This window comes from Eleutherodactylus coqui, chromosome 11 (genome assembly GCF_035609145.1).
Source record: "Eleutherodactylus coqui strain aEleCoq1 chromosome 11, aEleCoq1.hap1, whole genome shotgun sequence".
Classification (NCBI taxonomy): Eukaryota; Metazoa; Chordata; class Amphibia; order Anura; family Eleutherodactylidae; genus Eleutherodactylus; species Eleutherodactylus coqui.
This window is the reverse complement of record NC_089847.1, coordinates 142,546,662-142,560,559: the sequence shown is the minus strand read 5'-3', so window position 1 is coordinate 142,560,559 and position 13,898 is coordinate 142,546,662. Positions and strand designations below refer to the sequence as shown.

Sequence of the window (13,898 nt, the reverse complement as noted above, 5' to 3'; positions counted from 1 at the left end):
AGTAGTGTATGCCGCTGATCAGTGGCTGTAAGGCAGTAGTGTACGCCGCTGATCAGGGGCTGTAAGGCAGTAGTGTACGCCGCTGATCAGGGGCTGTAAGGCAGTAGTGTATGCCCTGATCAGGGGCTGTAGGGCAGTAGTGTACGCCGCTGATCAGGGGCTGTAAGGCAGTAGTGTATGCCCTGATCAGGGGCTGTAGGGCAGTAGTGTACGCCGCTGATCAGGGGCTGTAAGGCAGTAGTGTACGCCGCTGATCAGGGGCTGTAATGCAGTAGTGTACGCCGCTGATCAGGGGCTGTAAGGCAGTAGTGTACGCCGCTGATCAGGGGCTGTAAGGCAGTAGTGTATGCCCTGATCAGGGGCTGTAGGGCAGTAGTGTATGCCGCTGATCAGTGGCTGTAAGGCAGTAGTGTATGCCCTGATCAGGGGCTGTAGGGCAGTAGTGTACGCCGCTGATCAGGGGCTGTAAGGCAGTAGTGTACGCCGCTGATCAGGGGCTGTAAGGCAGTAGTGTACGCCGCTGATCAGGGGCTGTAAGGCAGTAGTGTATGCCCTGATCAGGGGCTGTAGGGCAGTAGTGTACGCCGCTGATCAGGGGCTGTAGGGCAGTAGTGTACGCCGCTGATCAGGGGCTGTAAGGCTGTAGTGTATGCCCTGATCAGGGGCTGTAAGGCCGTAGTGTACGCCGCTGATCAGGGGCTGTAAGGCAGTAGTGTACGCCGCTGATCAGGGGCTGTAAGGCAGTAGTGTATGCCGCTGATCAGGGGCTGTAAGGCAGTAGTGTATGCCCTGATCAGGGGCTGTAAGGCAGTAGTGTACGCCGCTGATCAGGGGTTGTAAGGCAGTAGTGTACGCCACTGATTAGGGGCTGTAAGGCAGTAGTGTACGCCGCTGATCAGGGGCTGTAAGGCAGTAGTGTATGCCCTGATCAGGGGCTGTAAGGCAGTAGTGTACGCCGCTGATCAGGGGCTGTAAGGCAGTAGTGTATGCCGCTGATCAGGGGCTGTAAGGCAGTAGTGTACGCCGCTGATCAGGGGCTGTAAGGCAGTAGTGTACGCCGCTGATCAGTGGCTGTAAGGCAGTAGTGTACGCCGCTGATCAGGGGCTCTAAGGCAGTAGTGTATGCCGCTGATCAGGGGCTGTAAGGCAGTAGTGTATGCCCTGATCAGGGGCTGTAAGGCAGTAGTGTACGCCGCTGATCAGGGGCTGTAAGGCAGTAGTGTACGCCGCTGATCAGGGGCTGTAAGGCAGTAGTGTATGCCGCTGATCAGGGGCTGTAAGGCAGTAGTGTACGCCGCTGATCAGGGGCTGTAGGGCAGTAGTGTATGCCGCTGATCAGGGGCTGTAAGGCAGTAGTGTATGCCGCTGATCAGGGGCTGTAAGGCTGTAGTGTACGCCGCTGATCAGTGGCTGTAAGGCAGTAGTGTACGCCGCTGATCAGGGGCTGTAAGGCAGTAGTGTACGCCGCTGATCAGGGGCTGTAAGGCAGTAGTGTACGCCACTGATCAGTGGCTGTAAGGCAGTAGTGTACGCCGCTGATCAGGGGCTGTAAGGCAGTAGTGTACGCCACTGATCAGGGGCTGTAAGGCAGTAGTGTATGCCTCTGATCAGGGGCTGTAGGGCAGTAGTGTATGCCGCTGATCAGGGGCTGTAAGGTAGTAGTGTATGCCGCTGATCAGGGGCTGTAAGGCAGTAGTGTATGCCGCTGATCAGGGGCTGTAAGGCAGTAGTGTACGCCACTGATCAGGGGCTGTAAGGCAGTAGTGTATGCCCTGATCAGTGGCTGTAAGGCAGTAGTGTATGCCGCTGATCAGTGGCTGTAAGGCAGTAGTGTACGCCGCTGATCAGGGGCTGTAAGGCAGTAGTGTACGCCACTGATCAGGGGCTGTAAGGCAGTAGTGTACGCCGCTGATCAGGGGCTGTAAGGCAGTAGTGTATGCCGCTGATCAGGGGCTGTAAGGCAGTAGTGTATGCCGCTGATCAGTGGCTGTAAGGCAGTAGTGTACGCCGCTGATCAGGGGCTGTAAGGCAGTAGTGTACGCCACTGATCAGGGGCTGTAAGGCAGTAGTGTACGCCGCTGATCAGGGGCTGTAAGGCAGTAGTGTATGCCCTGATCAGTGGCTGTAAGGCAGTAGTGTATGCCCTGATCAGGGGCTGTAAGGCAGCAGTGTATGCCGCTGATCAGTGGCTGTAAGGCAGTAGTGTACGCCGCTGATCAGGGGCTGTAAGGCAGTAGTGTATGCCCTGATCAGTGGCTGTAAGGCAGTAGTGTACGCCGCTGATCAGGGGCTGTAAGGCTGTAGTGTACGCCGCTGATCAGGGGCTGTAAGGCAGTAGTGTATGCCGCTGATCAGGGGCTGTAAGGCAGTAGTGTACGCCCCTGATCAGGGGCTGTAAGGCAGTAGTGTATGCCCTGATCAGGGGCTGTAAGGCAGTAGTGTATGCCCTGATCAGGGGCTGTAAGGCAGTAGTGTATGCCCTGATCAGGGGCTGTAAGGCAGTAGTGTACGCCACTGATCAGGGGCTGTAAGGCAGTAGTGTACGCCGCTGATCAGGGGCTGTAAGGCAGTAGTGTACGCCGCTGATCAGGGGCTGTAAGGCAGTAGTGTAGGCCACTAATCAGGGGCTGTAAGGCAGTAGTGTATGCCGCTGATCAGGGGCTGTAAGGCAGTAGTGTATGCCCCTGATCAGGGGCTGTAAGGCAGTAGTGTATGCCCTGATCAGGGGCTGTAAGGCAGTAGTGTACGCCGCTGATCAGGGGCTGTAAGGCAGTAGTGTAGGCCACTAATCAGGGGCTGTAAGGCAGTAGTGTATGCCCTGATCAGGGGCTGTAAGGCAGTAGTGTACGCCGCTGATCAGGGGCTGTAAGGCAGTAGTGTATGCCCCTGATCAGGGGCTGTAAGGCAGTAGTGTATGCCGCTGATCAGGGGCTGTAAGGCAGTAGTGTATGCCCTGATCAGGGGCTGTAAGGCAGTAGTGTATGCCCCTGATCAGGGGCTGTAAGGCAGTAGTGTACGCCGCTGATCAGGGGCTGTAAGGCAGTAGTGTATGCCCCTGATCAGGGGCTGTAAGGCAGTAGTGTATGCCGCTGATCAGGGGCTGTAAGGCAGTAGTGTACGCCGCTGATCAGGGGCTGTAGGGCAGTAGTGTACGCCGCTGATCACCGCTCTGCTATCACATGTAGCTTACTAGGGTAGTTGGTGAAGTATTGCCTGAAGGGTGTAGATCGGCAGATGAGGTCCGGCTGTTTAGATGTGACTTTGGGGCCTTAAGGATGGGTCAGACCATGGGAGCTTTACCCATTATGTCTCTAATTATTATAAAGGGGCGTGGCTTCGCTGGTTTGCTCATTTGCATGAGAATATATGCCCGGTCAGGCATTTGCAGGCGTTTGTGTCTATGCCCGCAAGCACCAGGTTCTTTGTTGATCCATGTACCGTGTTTCCCTAGAGATAAAACCTACCCAGGAAATAAGCCCTAGCAGGATTCTTCAGGATTTGAGGATGCTTGAACTTTAAGCCCTATTCCAAAAATAAGCCCTAGTTGCAGTTATGAAAAAAAGTCACTGTAAATGGTGTCCAGGCAGTTATACATGGCAAAAGTAAGATCTTATGGAGCAATTAGTAGAAGACCCTGTCTTGTTTTCGGGAGACAGGGATGATGGACAGTCATTATCTCACTTTAATGTATAATGGGGCTTACACTGTTTACAGATGGGGTGTTATTGGAGAACACGTAGACAGATGGGATCATCTCGGGTTAAGGTGTACAGGCGCCCCAATAATATGGGGTAATGATTCTGTTTTCATTCTAGGACTTAAGAGAAGTATTGTGTGGATTGTTGGCCCCTCCTTTGTGTACCGGGCTGGGGGAAGGGCAGCGGAGCGCTGGTACCCCGAAATGTGGGATTGTGCAGATCAGAGTCTGACATTATTGGTGCGGTAATAGATGTATGAGGGGGAGGGGATTAATGGCTGAACTGATCTATAAAGAGTCACGTGGGCATGGTGGGTCACGTGGGCATGGTGGGTCACGTGGGCGTGGAGGGTCACGTGGGCCTGGAGGGTCACGTGGGCTTAGAGAGTCACGTGGGCATGGAGGGTCACGTGGGCTTGGAGGGTCACGTGGGCGTGGAGGGTCACGTGGGCGTGGAGGGTCACGTGGGCCTGGAGTGTCACGTGGGCCCTGTCCAGATGTTTTGATCTTACACTTAGGGGTTAATGACATAGAACACATTGATGTGTCGTGGGACATTGTAAGGGAGATGTGGAGCATTAGACAAGGTTCAGATACAGCGATGGTTCTTCAGATATTGTTCCTCCATTATTATGGTCATTGCCGAGGTCTGTATATAGTGAGAGAATTCGGAGAAGGGTAACCCGGTGGTAGAGCTCATGCCAGGGGTGGGTTCTTCCTTTTTAGACATGCTGATTTGGAAGGTCTTGTTCCCGGCTTCCATAGGAATGATCTAGTAGACTTATCAGAGATTGGGTTGGATATTGGTAAGATGGAGTTGTGTAGATGATTGAGGAGGCTGCGGGTGTTGGGGAGCCATGTCATTAGTGGGTGCCAGGGCCTGGTGGGGGATTGTCGCCCGCATTAGGCGGGGGGGCAGGTAAACGTGGGGAGAGTCTGGTGGTGGTAAACTCATGTCTGTAAGGCCTCATGTCCACAGGGACAATCAGGCCGGCTACGGATTCTCCATCGGTCCCTCCTGCCCCGCGGACATGAGCGCTGAAAATAAGAATAAACTCACCTGCTGCGGGCCGTGCCCGTCTTCCCTTCTTCGCGGCCGGATCTTCTTTCTTCGGCTCAGCGGATGTGCTCGGCACGCCGGCTGTGTGCCGCGTGTATGCGCCAGGCGCATCCGCCGGTTCGAAGAAAGAAGATCCGGCCGCGAAGGAAGGAAGATCTGCATGGCCCGCAGCAGGTGAGTTTAATTGAGGGGCGGGTCTCCTGCGGATCCGGACGGCTTCTGCTGGCTTCTATTGAACCCTATGGGAGCCCCCCCCCCCCGTGGGAGACCCGCGCCCGAATGGAGCATCGCCATTTTTTTTCAAGCTCCAGAAATGTTTTAATTCACTTTTATTGACCATCCGCAGGTATTTATCTACCCGCAGGTGGTCAATGCATCCCTATGGGGCGGGAAAGACGCTGCGGATTTAAATTCTTCTTTTCCCCGTGGACATGAGGCCTAAGAGTTTACAGGAAGTGTTCTGGTTATTATTGGTTACGTTCCTCCCCAATGTTTGTAACCCCGTTAATAAACACCCGGCCTTCTGTATCCAATATTGGTGTCTGTGGCGGGGATTATAAGAGTTTGGGAAGGTTGTAATAAAGGGTAAGATCCCATGTATTAGTTTAGTTGCCCTTCTTTGTACCCCTCAAGCACTGTGACATCTTTCTTGAGCCCCGGTGACCAGATCTGTACCCAGTATTCCATGTGAGGCCTGACAAGTGCCTTATCCTCCCACTATATAACGTTCTCGTCCCTCGCCCCTATACCTCTTTTACTGCACCCCAAGACTCTATTAGCTTTTGCAGCAGCTGACTGGCATTGGTTACTCCAGTTTAGTCTACAGCCCACTAGTACCCCCCAGGTCTTTTCCCTAGCAGTACCCCATTTAGTGTATATTGGTGACATCCGTTTCTCCTGCCCATGTGCAGAACCTTACATTTATCCACATTGACCTCCATCCCCCCCCCCCCCCCGGCTTATCTCGGTCCGTTTGTAGCCGCACATTGTCCTCCATTGCATTGATTATATTATATCAATATCTGCAGATGATACAAAATTATACATTACGCTGCAGCCCCTCTATCAGGTCGTTATGTTGAACAGAATGGGGCCTAATACTGAACCCTGTGGCCCCCACTAGTGACGGGGGCCCAATCAGAGTATAAACCATTTATTACCCCCCTCTGCTTTCTATCTCTGCCAGTACCTTACCCAGATACACACGTTTTCACCCAATCCGAGCTTCTCATTTTATATATCAGCCTATTATGTGGCACAGTGTCAAATGCTTTAGAGAAGTCCAGATATACAAGATCAATAGACTCCCCCAGGTCCAGCCTAGAGCTTACTTCATCGTAGGAGCTGATCAGATGGTCTGACATGAGCGACCCCTCATGAACCCATGCTGGTGAGGAGTTATACCGCTGTTCTCCTTGAGGTACTCATCGATGGCGTCTCTCAGAAACCCCTCCAATATTTTTCCCGTTACTGAAGTGAGACTTACCGGCCTGCAGTCACCAGGCTCACTTTTGCTCCCCTTTTTGTATATTGGAACCATGTTGGCTATGCGCCAATCCAATGGTACAACCCCGGTCTCTATAGTGTCCATACATATAAGATATAGTGTCCTAGCTAGCTCATCATTTAGTTCCCTTAGTATCCTTGGGTGTAATCCATCTGGGCCTGGCGATTTATCGATTTTAATCTTCTTTAACCGGTTCCGCACCTCCTCCTGCGTTAGGTATGACATATTTTGTGAGGGGTTCATTTTATTCCCCTGCATCTCATGTGGCATTTCCTTTTCGTTTGTGAATACGCTTGAAAAGAAACTGTTTAGTAGATTTGCCTTCCCTCCATCATCTTCTATGATTTCTCCTGCATTATTTGTTAAAGGGCCAGCGCTCTCCCTGCAAATCCTTTTGCTGTTAATATAATTGAAGACTAGTTTCGGGTTGTTTTTGCTCTCTTTGGCGATCAGTCTTTCCGCCTCCTCCTTGGCAATTTTGATCTTTCCTTTACATATTTTGTTTTTTCCCTGTACGATTTTAGTTCTTCTTCGCTGCCTTCTTGCTTTAGTAGTTTGAACGCTTTCTTTTTTTTCGTTTATTGCCCCCCTTACCATCTTGTCGAGCCACATTGGTTTCCTTCTACTTGTAGTTCTTTTATTTTTAAAGGGTATGAACTGCTCACATGAGGCGATTAGGATCCTTTTAAACTCCTCCCATTTGTCCTCTGTACTGATATTTTTGAGGCTGTTGTCCCATTTAATGTTACTGATTAGTAGTTCTGAGCTGATCACATGTTGCTTTACTAAAGTTTAGTTTATTTGTCGCTCCCTGATAAGGCTTCTTATTGAATGACAGCTGGAAGTTGATTATATTGTGGTCACTGTTCCCCAAGTGCCCCTCAGCCTGCACCCCTGTGATTCTGTCCGGTTTGTTAGTTAGTACTAAGTCCAGAGTGGCCCTCCCTCTAGTTGGTTCCCGCACAAGTTGGGTAAGGTAGTTATCTTTAATTGATCTCAAGAACTTATCACCCCTGTGAGATTTGCAGGTTTCCTTCTCCCATGTTATATCTGGATAATTAAAGTCCCCCATGATAATTACTTCGTTGCGGTTTGACACCTCCTCTATCTGCCTTAGTACTAAGTCTTCAGTTTCTTCTGTTGCTTTTGGTGGTCGATAACAAAATCCTGATAGGGGTCTTCTATTTTTTCCTCCCTGTATTTCTACCCACAGAGATTCCACCTGTTCTTCTCCTACCCCTATATCCTCCCGTAGCCTCGGCTTTAAGTACGATTTGACGTACAGACATACCCCTCCCCCTTTCTGGTTCCCACGGTCTCTTCTAAAGAGACAGTAACCCTGTAAATTCACCGCCCAATCGCACTTTTCATCAAGCCATGTTTCCGTTATTCCAACTATATCATAGTCGGAATATCATATGTGCGGTGGTCTGCTCTAGCACGCGGCAGGACCATGCATGGTGGGCTGCTCTAGTACACAGCAGGGCCGTGTGCAGTGGTCTCCTCCAGCATGCGATGGTCTGTTTTAGCATGTGGCACTGCGCACGGTGCTCTGCTCTAGTATGCGGCGCGACTGTGTGCGGTGGTCTGCTCTAGCACACAACGGGACAGTGCGCGGCATCTCCGCTAGCATGCGATGGCCTGTTTTAGCATGTGGCACAGCGCGCGGCGGGACCATGCACGGGTGGCACGTCCACGGAGGATAACACTGCCATCTGCTGTGGTGGAGATGGAAGGTCATGTGCTGCTGATCTCCCCCCAATCTGTGATCTTCGATGCCCCCTCTACCCTCAGGTGTTCTGCATGGCACACCCCACTGTTGCTCACCTGCCCCGTCTGTCCGCACTGTGAAACCTGCACGGTAACGGACTCGTCCTCCGTCAGAGTCACGATGTACGAGGCTTCTTTATACAACGCGAGGTAACGGCCATCAAATGTGACAAAGCTCAGGTCCGAGAAGATGGAGCAGCGGCCTGCAACGAGAAGCAGAGGCTCAACCCATGCCGAAGGGAGGACTTCAGCAAGTCCGCGCTCACATCACCCATCAGCAGCAGGGGCCACATTACACATCAGCTATCAACTGCAGGGGCCGCATCAGCCGCAGGGGCCGCATCGCACATCACCCATCAACTGCAGGGGCCACATCACCCATCAGCAGCAGGGGCCACATTACACATCAGCTATCAACTGCAGGGGCCGCATCACCCTTCAGTTGCAGGGGCCGCATCACCCATCAGCTGCAGGTGCCGCATCACCCATCAGCTGCAGGTGCCAAATCACCCATTAGCCGCAGGGGGCCACATCACCCATCAACTGCAGAGGCCGCATCACCCTTTAGTTGCAGGGGCCGCATCGCACATCACCCATCAACTGCAAGGGCCACATCAGCTGCAGGTTCCGCATCACCCTTCAGCTACAGGGGCCGCATCACCCATCAGCTGCAGGGGGCCACAAAACCCCTTCAGCTGCAGGGGCCGCATTGCACATCACCCATCAGATGCAGGGGCCACATCACCAATCAGCCTCAGGGGCTGCATCACCCATTACCTGCAGAGGCCGCATCACCCATTACGTGCAGAGGCCATGTTGAACATCACCCATCAGAGACAGGGGCCACATCACTCATCAGCCTCAGGGGCCACATCACACATCAGCTGCAGGGACCGCATCACGCATCGGCTGCAGGGGCCACATCACCCATCAGCTGTAGTGGCCCCCTGCAGCTGATGCGGTCCCATCACCCATCAGCCGCAGGGGCCCGCATCACCCATCGGCCGCAGGGGCCCGCATCGCCCATCGGCCGCAGGGGCCACATCGCCCATCAGCTGCAGGGCCAAATCGCCCATCAGCTGCCGGGGCCACAATGCACATCACCCATCAGCTGCAGGGGCCACATTGAACATCACCCATCAGCCTCAGGGGCCGCATCACCCATTACCTGCAGAGGCCACGTTGCACATCACCCATCAGAGACAGGGGCCACATCACTCATCAGCCTCAGGGGCCACATCACCCATCAGCTGCAGGGGCCACATCACCCATCAGCATGAGGCTGTGATGGCAGCGACCAGCCGAGGCAGCAGCCTGCGTCACATGTATTATGCTGGATACTCACAGGCGCACTCCCACTTGGGGCAGCAGCGATCCCCGTTGATCTGGACGGCAAATCCCAGGAGCCCGCAGCCGGGCTGCGTCACGTTGTAGGGGCAATGCTGCGACTTGTTCACCTGGATCAACTGTCCGTCCACACAGATGTGCTTAATGCATTCGTTCTCCGTGTACGGCTGCAAGACAAGAAGAGCGCGTCAGCCGGGGCCCGGGGCCCTCCACATGACCCCAGGAACTACTAGTCATGTCTGCAGAGGACCGACTACTACATACAGGCTGCACACTACTAGTCATGTCTGCAGAGGACTGACTACTACATACAGGCTGCACACTACTAGTCATGTCTGCAGAGGTCTGACTACTACATACAGGCTGCACACTACTAGTCATGTCTGCAGAGGTCTGACTGCTACATACAGGCTGCACACTACTAGTCATGTCTGCAGGGGACCGACTACTACATACAGACTGCACACTACTAGTCATGTCTGCAGAGGACCGACTACTACATACAGGCTGCACACTACTAGTCATGTCTGCAGAGGTCTGACTACTACATACAGGCTGCACACTACTAGTCATGTCTGCAGAGGTCTGACTACTACATACAGGCTGCACACTACTAGTCATGTCTACAGAGGACCGACTACTACATACAGGCTGCACACTACTAGTCATGTCTGCAGAGGACTGACTACTACATACAGGCTGCACACTACTAGTCATGTCTGCAGAGGACTGACTACTACATACAGGCTGCACACTACTAGTCATGTCTGCAGAGGTCTGACTACTACATACAGACTGCACACTACTAGTCATGTCTGCAGGGGACCGACTACTACATACAGGCTGCACACTACTAGTCATGTCTGCAGGGGACCGACTACTACATACAGACTGCACACTACTAGTCATGTCTGCAGAGGACCGACTACTACATACAGGCTGCACACTACTAGTCATGTCTGCAGAGGACTGACTACTACATACAGGCTGCACACTACTAGTCATGTCTGCAGAGGACTGACTACTACATACAGGCTGCACACTACTAGTCATGTCTGCAGAGGACTGACTACTACATACAGGCTGCACACTACTAGTCATGTCTGCAGAGGACTGACTACTACATACAGGCTGCACACTACTAGTCATGTCTGCAGAGGACGGACTACTACATACAGGCTGCACACTACTAGTCATGTCTGCAGAGGTCTGACTACTACATACAGGCTGCACACTACTAGTCATGTCTGCAGGGGACTGACTACTACATACAGGCTGCACACTACTAGTCATGTCTGCAGGGGACTGACTACTACATACAGGCTGCACACTACTAGTCATGTCTGCAGAGGTCTGACTACTACATACAGGCTGCACACTACTAGTCATGTCTGCAGGGGTCTGACTACTACATACAGGCTGCACACTACTAGTCATTTCTGCAGAGGTCTGACTACTACATACAGGCTGCACACTACTAGTCATGTCTGCAGGGGTCTGACTACTACATACAGGCTGCACACTACTAGTCATGTCTGCAGAGGACCGACTACTACATACAGGCTGCACACTACTAGTCATGTCTGCAGGGGTCTGACTACTACATACAGGCTGCACACTACTAGTCATGTCTGCAGAGGACCGACTACTACATACAGGCTGCACACTACTAGTCATGTCTGCAGAGGACCGACTACTACATACAGGCTGCACACTACTAGTCATGTCTGCAGAGGTCTGACTACTACATACAGGCTGCACACTACTAGTCATGTCTGCAGAGGTCTGACTACTACATACAGGCTGCACACTACTAGTCATGTCTGCAGAGGAGCGACTACTACATACAGGCTGCACACTACTAGTCATGTCTGCAGAGGTCTGACTACTACATACAGGCTGCACACTACTAGTCATGTCTGCAGAGGACCGACTACTACATACAGGCTGCACACTACTAGTCATGTCTGCAGAGGACTGACTACTACATACAGGCTGCACACTACTAGTCATGTCTGCAGGGGTCTGACTACTACATACAGGCTGCACACTACTAGTCATGTCTGCAGAGGACCAACTACTACATACAGGCTGCACACTACTAGTCATGTCTGCAGAGGTCTGACTACTACATACAGACTGCACACTACTAGTCATGTCAGCAGGGGTCTGACTACTACATACAGGCTGCACACTACTAGTCATGTCTGCAGAGGACCGACTACTACATACAGGCTGCACACTACTAGTCATGTCAGCAGGGGACCGACTACTACATACAGGCTGCACAGTACTAGTCATGTCTGCAGGGGTCTGACTACTACATACAGGCTGCACACTACTAGTCATGTCTGCAGAGGACCGACTACTACATACAGGCTGCACACTACTAGTCATGTCTGCAGAGGTCTGACTACTACATACAGGCTGCACACTACTAGTCATGTCTGCAGAGGTCTGACTACTACATACAGGCTGCACACTACTAGTCATTTCTGCAGAGGTCTGACTACTACATACAGGCTGCACACTACTAGTCATGTCTGCAGAGGACCGACTACTACATACAGGCTGCAAACTACTAGTCATGTCTGCAGAGGACCGACTACTACATACAGACTGCACACTACTAGTCATGTCTGCAGGGGACCGACTACTACATACAGGCTGCACACTACTAGTCATGTCTGCAGAGGACCGACTACTACATACAGGCTGCACACTACTAGTCATGTCTGCAGAGGTCTGACTACTACATACAGGCTGCACACTACTAGTCATGTCTGCAGAGGACCGACTACTACATACAGGCTGCACACTACTAGTCATGTCTGCAGAGGTCTGACTACTACATACAGGCTGCACACTACTAGTCATGTCTGCAGGGGGCTGACTACTACATACAGACTGCACACTACTAGTCATGTCTGCAGGGGTCTGACTACTACATACAGGCTGCACACTACTAGTCATGTCTGCAGAGGTCTGACTACTACATACAGACTGCACACTACTAGTCATGTCTGCAGGGGACCGACTACTACATACAGGCTGCACACTACTAGTCATGTCTGCAGGGGACCGACTACTACATACAGACTGCACACTACTAGTCATGTCTGCAGAGGACCGACTACTACATACAGGCTGCACACTACTAGTCATTTCTGCAGAGGACCGACTACTACATACAGGCTGCACACTACTAGTCATGTCTGCAGGGGTCTGACTACTACATACAGGCTGCACACTACTAGTCATTTCTGCAGAGGTCTGACTACTACATACAGGCTGCACACTACTAGTCATTTCTGCAGAGGTCTGACTACTACATACAGGCTGCACACTACTAGTCATGTCTGCAGAGGACCGACTACTACATACAGACTGCACACTACTAGTCATGTCTGCAGGGGACCGACTACTACATACAGGCTGCACACTACTAGTCATTTCTGCAGAGGTCTGACTACTACATACAGGCTGCACACTACTAGTCATTTCTGCAGAGGTCTGACTACTACATACAGGCTGCACACTACTAGTCATGTCTGCAGAGGACCGACTACTACATACAGGCTGCACACTACTAGTCATGTCTGCAGAGGTCTGACTACTACATACAGGCTGCACACTACTAGTCATTTCTGCAGAGGTCTGACTACTACATACAGGCTGCACACTACTAGTCATTTCTGCAGAGGTCTGACTACTACATACAGGCTGCACACTACTAGTCATGTCTGCAGAGGACCGACTACTACATACAGGCTGCACACTACTAGTCATGTCTGCAGAGGAGCGACTACTACATACAGGCTGCACACTACTAGTCATGTCTGCAGAGGACTGACTACTACATACAGGCTGCACACTACTAGTCATGTCTGCAGAGGTCTGACTACTACATACAGGCTGCACACTACTAGTCATGTCTGCAGAGGTCTGACTACTACATACAGGCTGCACACTACTAGTCATGTCTGCAGGGGACCGACTACTACATACAGGCTGCACACTACTAGTCATGTCTGCAGAGGACCGACTACTACATACAGGCTGCACACTACTAGTCATGTCTGCAGAGGACCGACTACTACATACAGGCTGCACACTACTAGTCATGTCTGCAGAGGTCTGACTACTACATACAGACTGCACACTACTAGTCATGTCTGCAGGGGACCGACTACTACATACAGGCTGCACACTACTAGTCATGTCTGCAGGGGACCGACTACTACATACAGACTGCACACTACTAGTCATGTCTGCAGAGGACCGACTACTACATACAGGCTGCACACTACTAGTCATGTCTGCAGGGGTCTGACTACTACATACAGGCTGCACACTACTAGTCATTTCTGCAGAGGTCTGACTACTACATACAGGCTGCACACTACTAGTCATTTCTGCAGAGGTCTGACTACTACATACAGGCTGCACACTACTAGTCATGTCTGCAGAGGACCGACTACTACATACAGGCTGCACACTACTAGTCATGTCTGCAG

General features: G+C 51.9%; 1 protein-coding gene across 1 annotated transcript in view; it reads right to left on the bottom strand.

Moving 5' to 3' along the window:
* The window catches only part of OTOG (otogelin), a 276,916-nt gene that overhangs the window by 49,891 nt on the left and 213,127 nt on the right, over positions 1-13,898 (bottom strand). Inside the window, exons 36-37 of the mRNA XM_066582440.1 lie at positions 9,380-9,548; positions 8,092-8,237 (exon numbers count right to left, since the gene is read on the bottom strand). Coding sequence (XP_066438537.1) covers positions 8,092-8,237; positions 9,380-9,548 — 315 coding nt within the window. The remainder of the gene's footprint in view (positions 1-8,091; positions 8,238-9,379; positions 9,549-13,898) is intronic.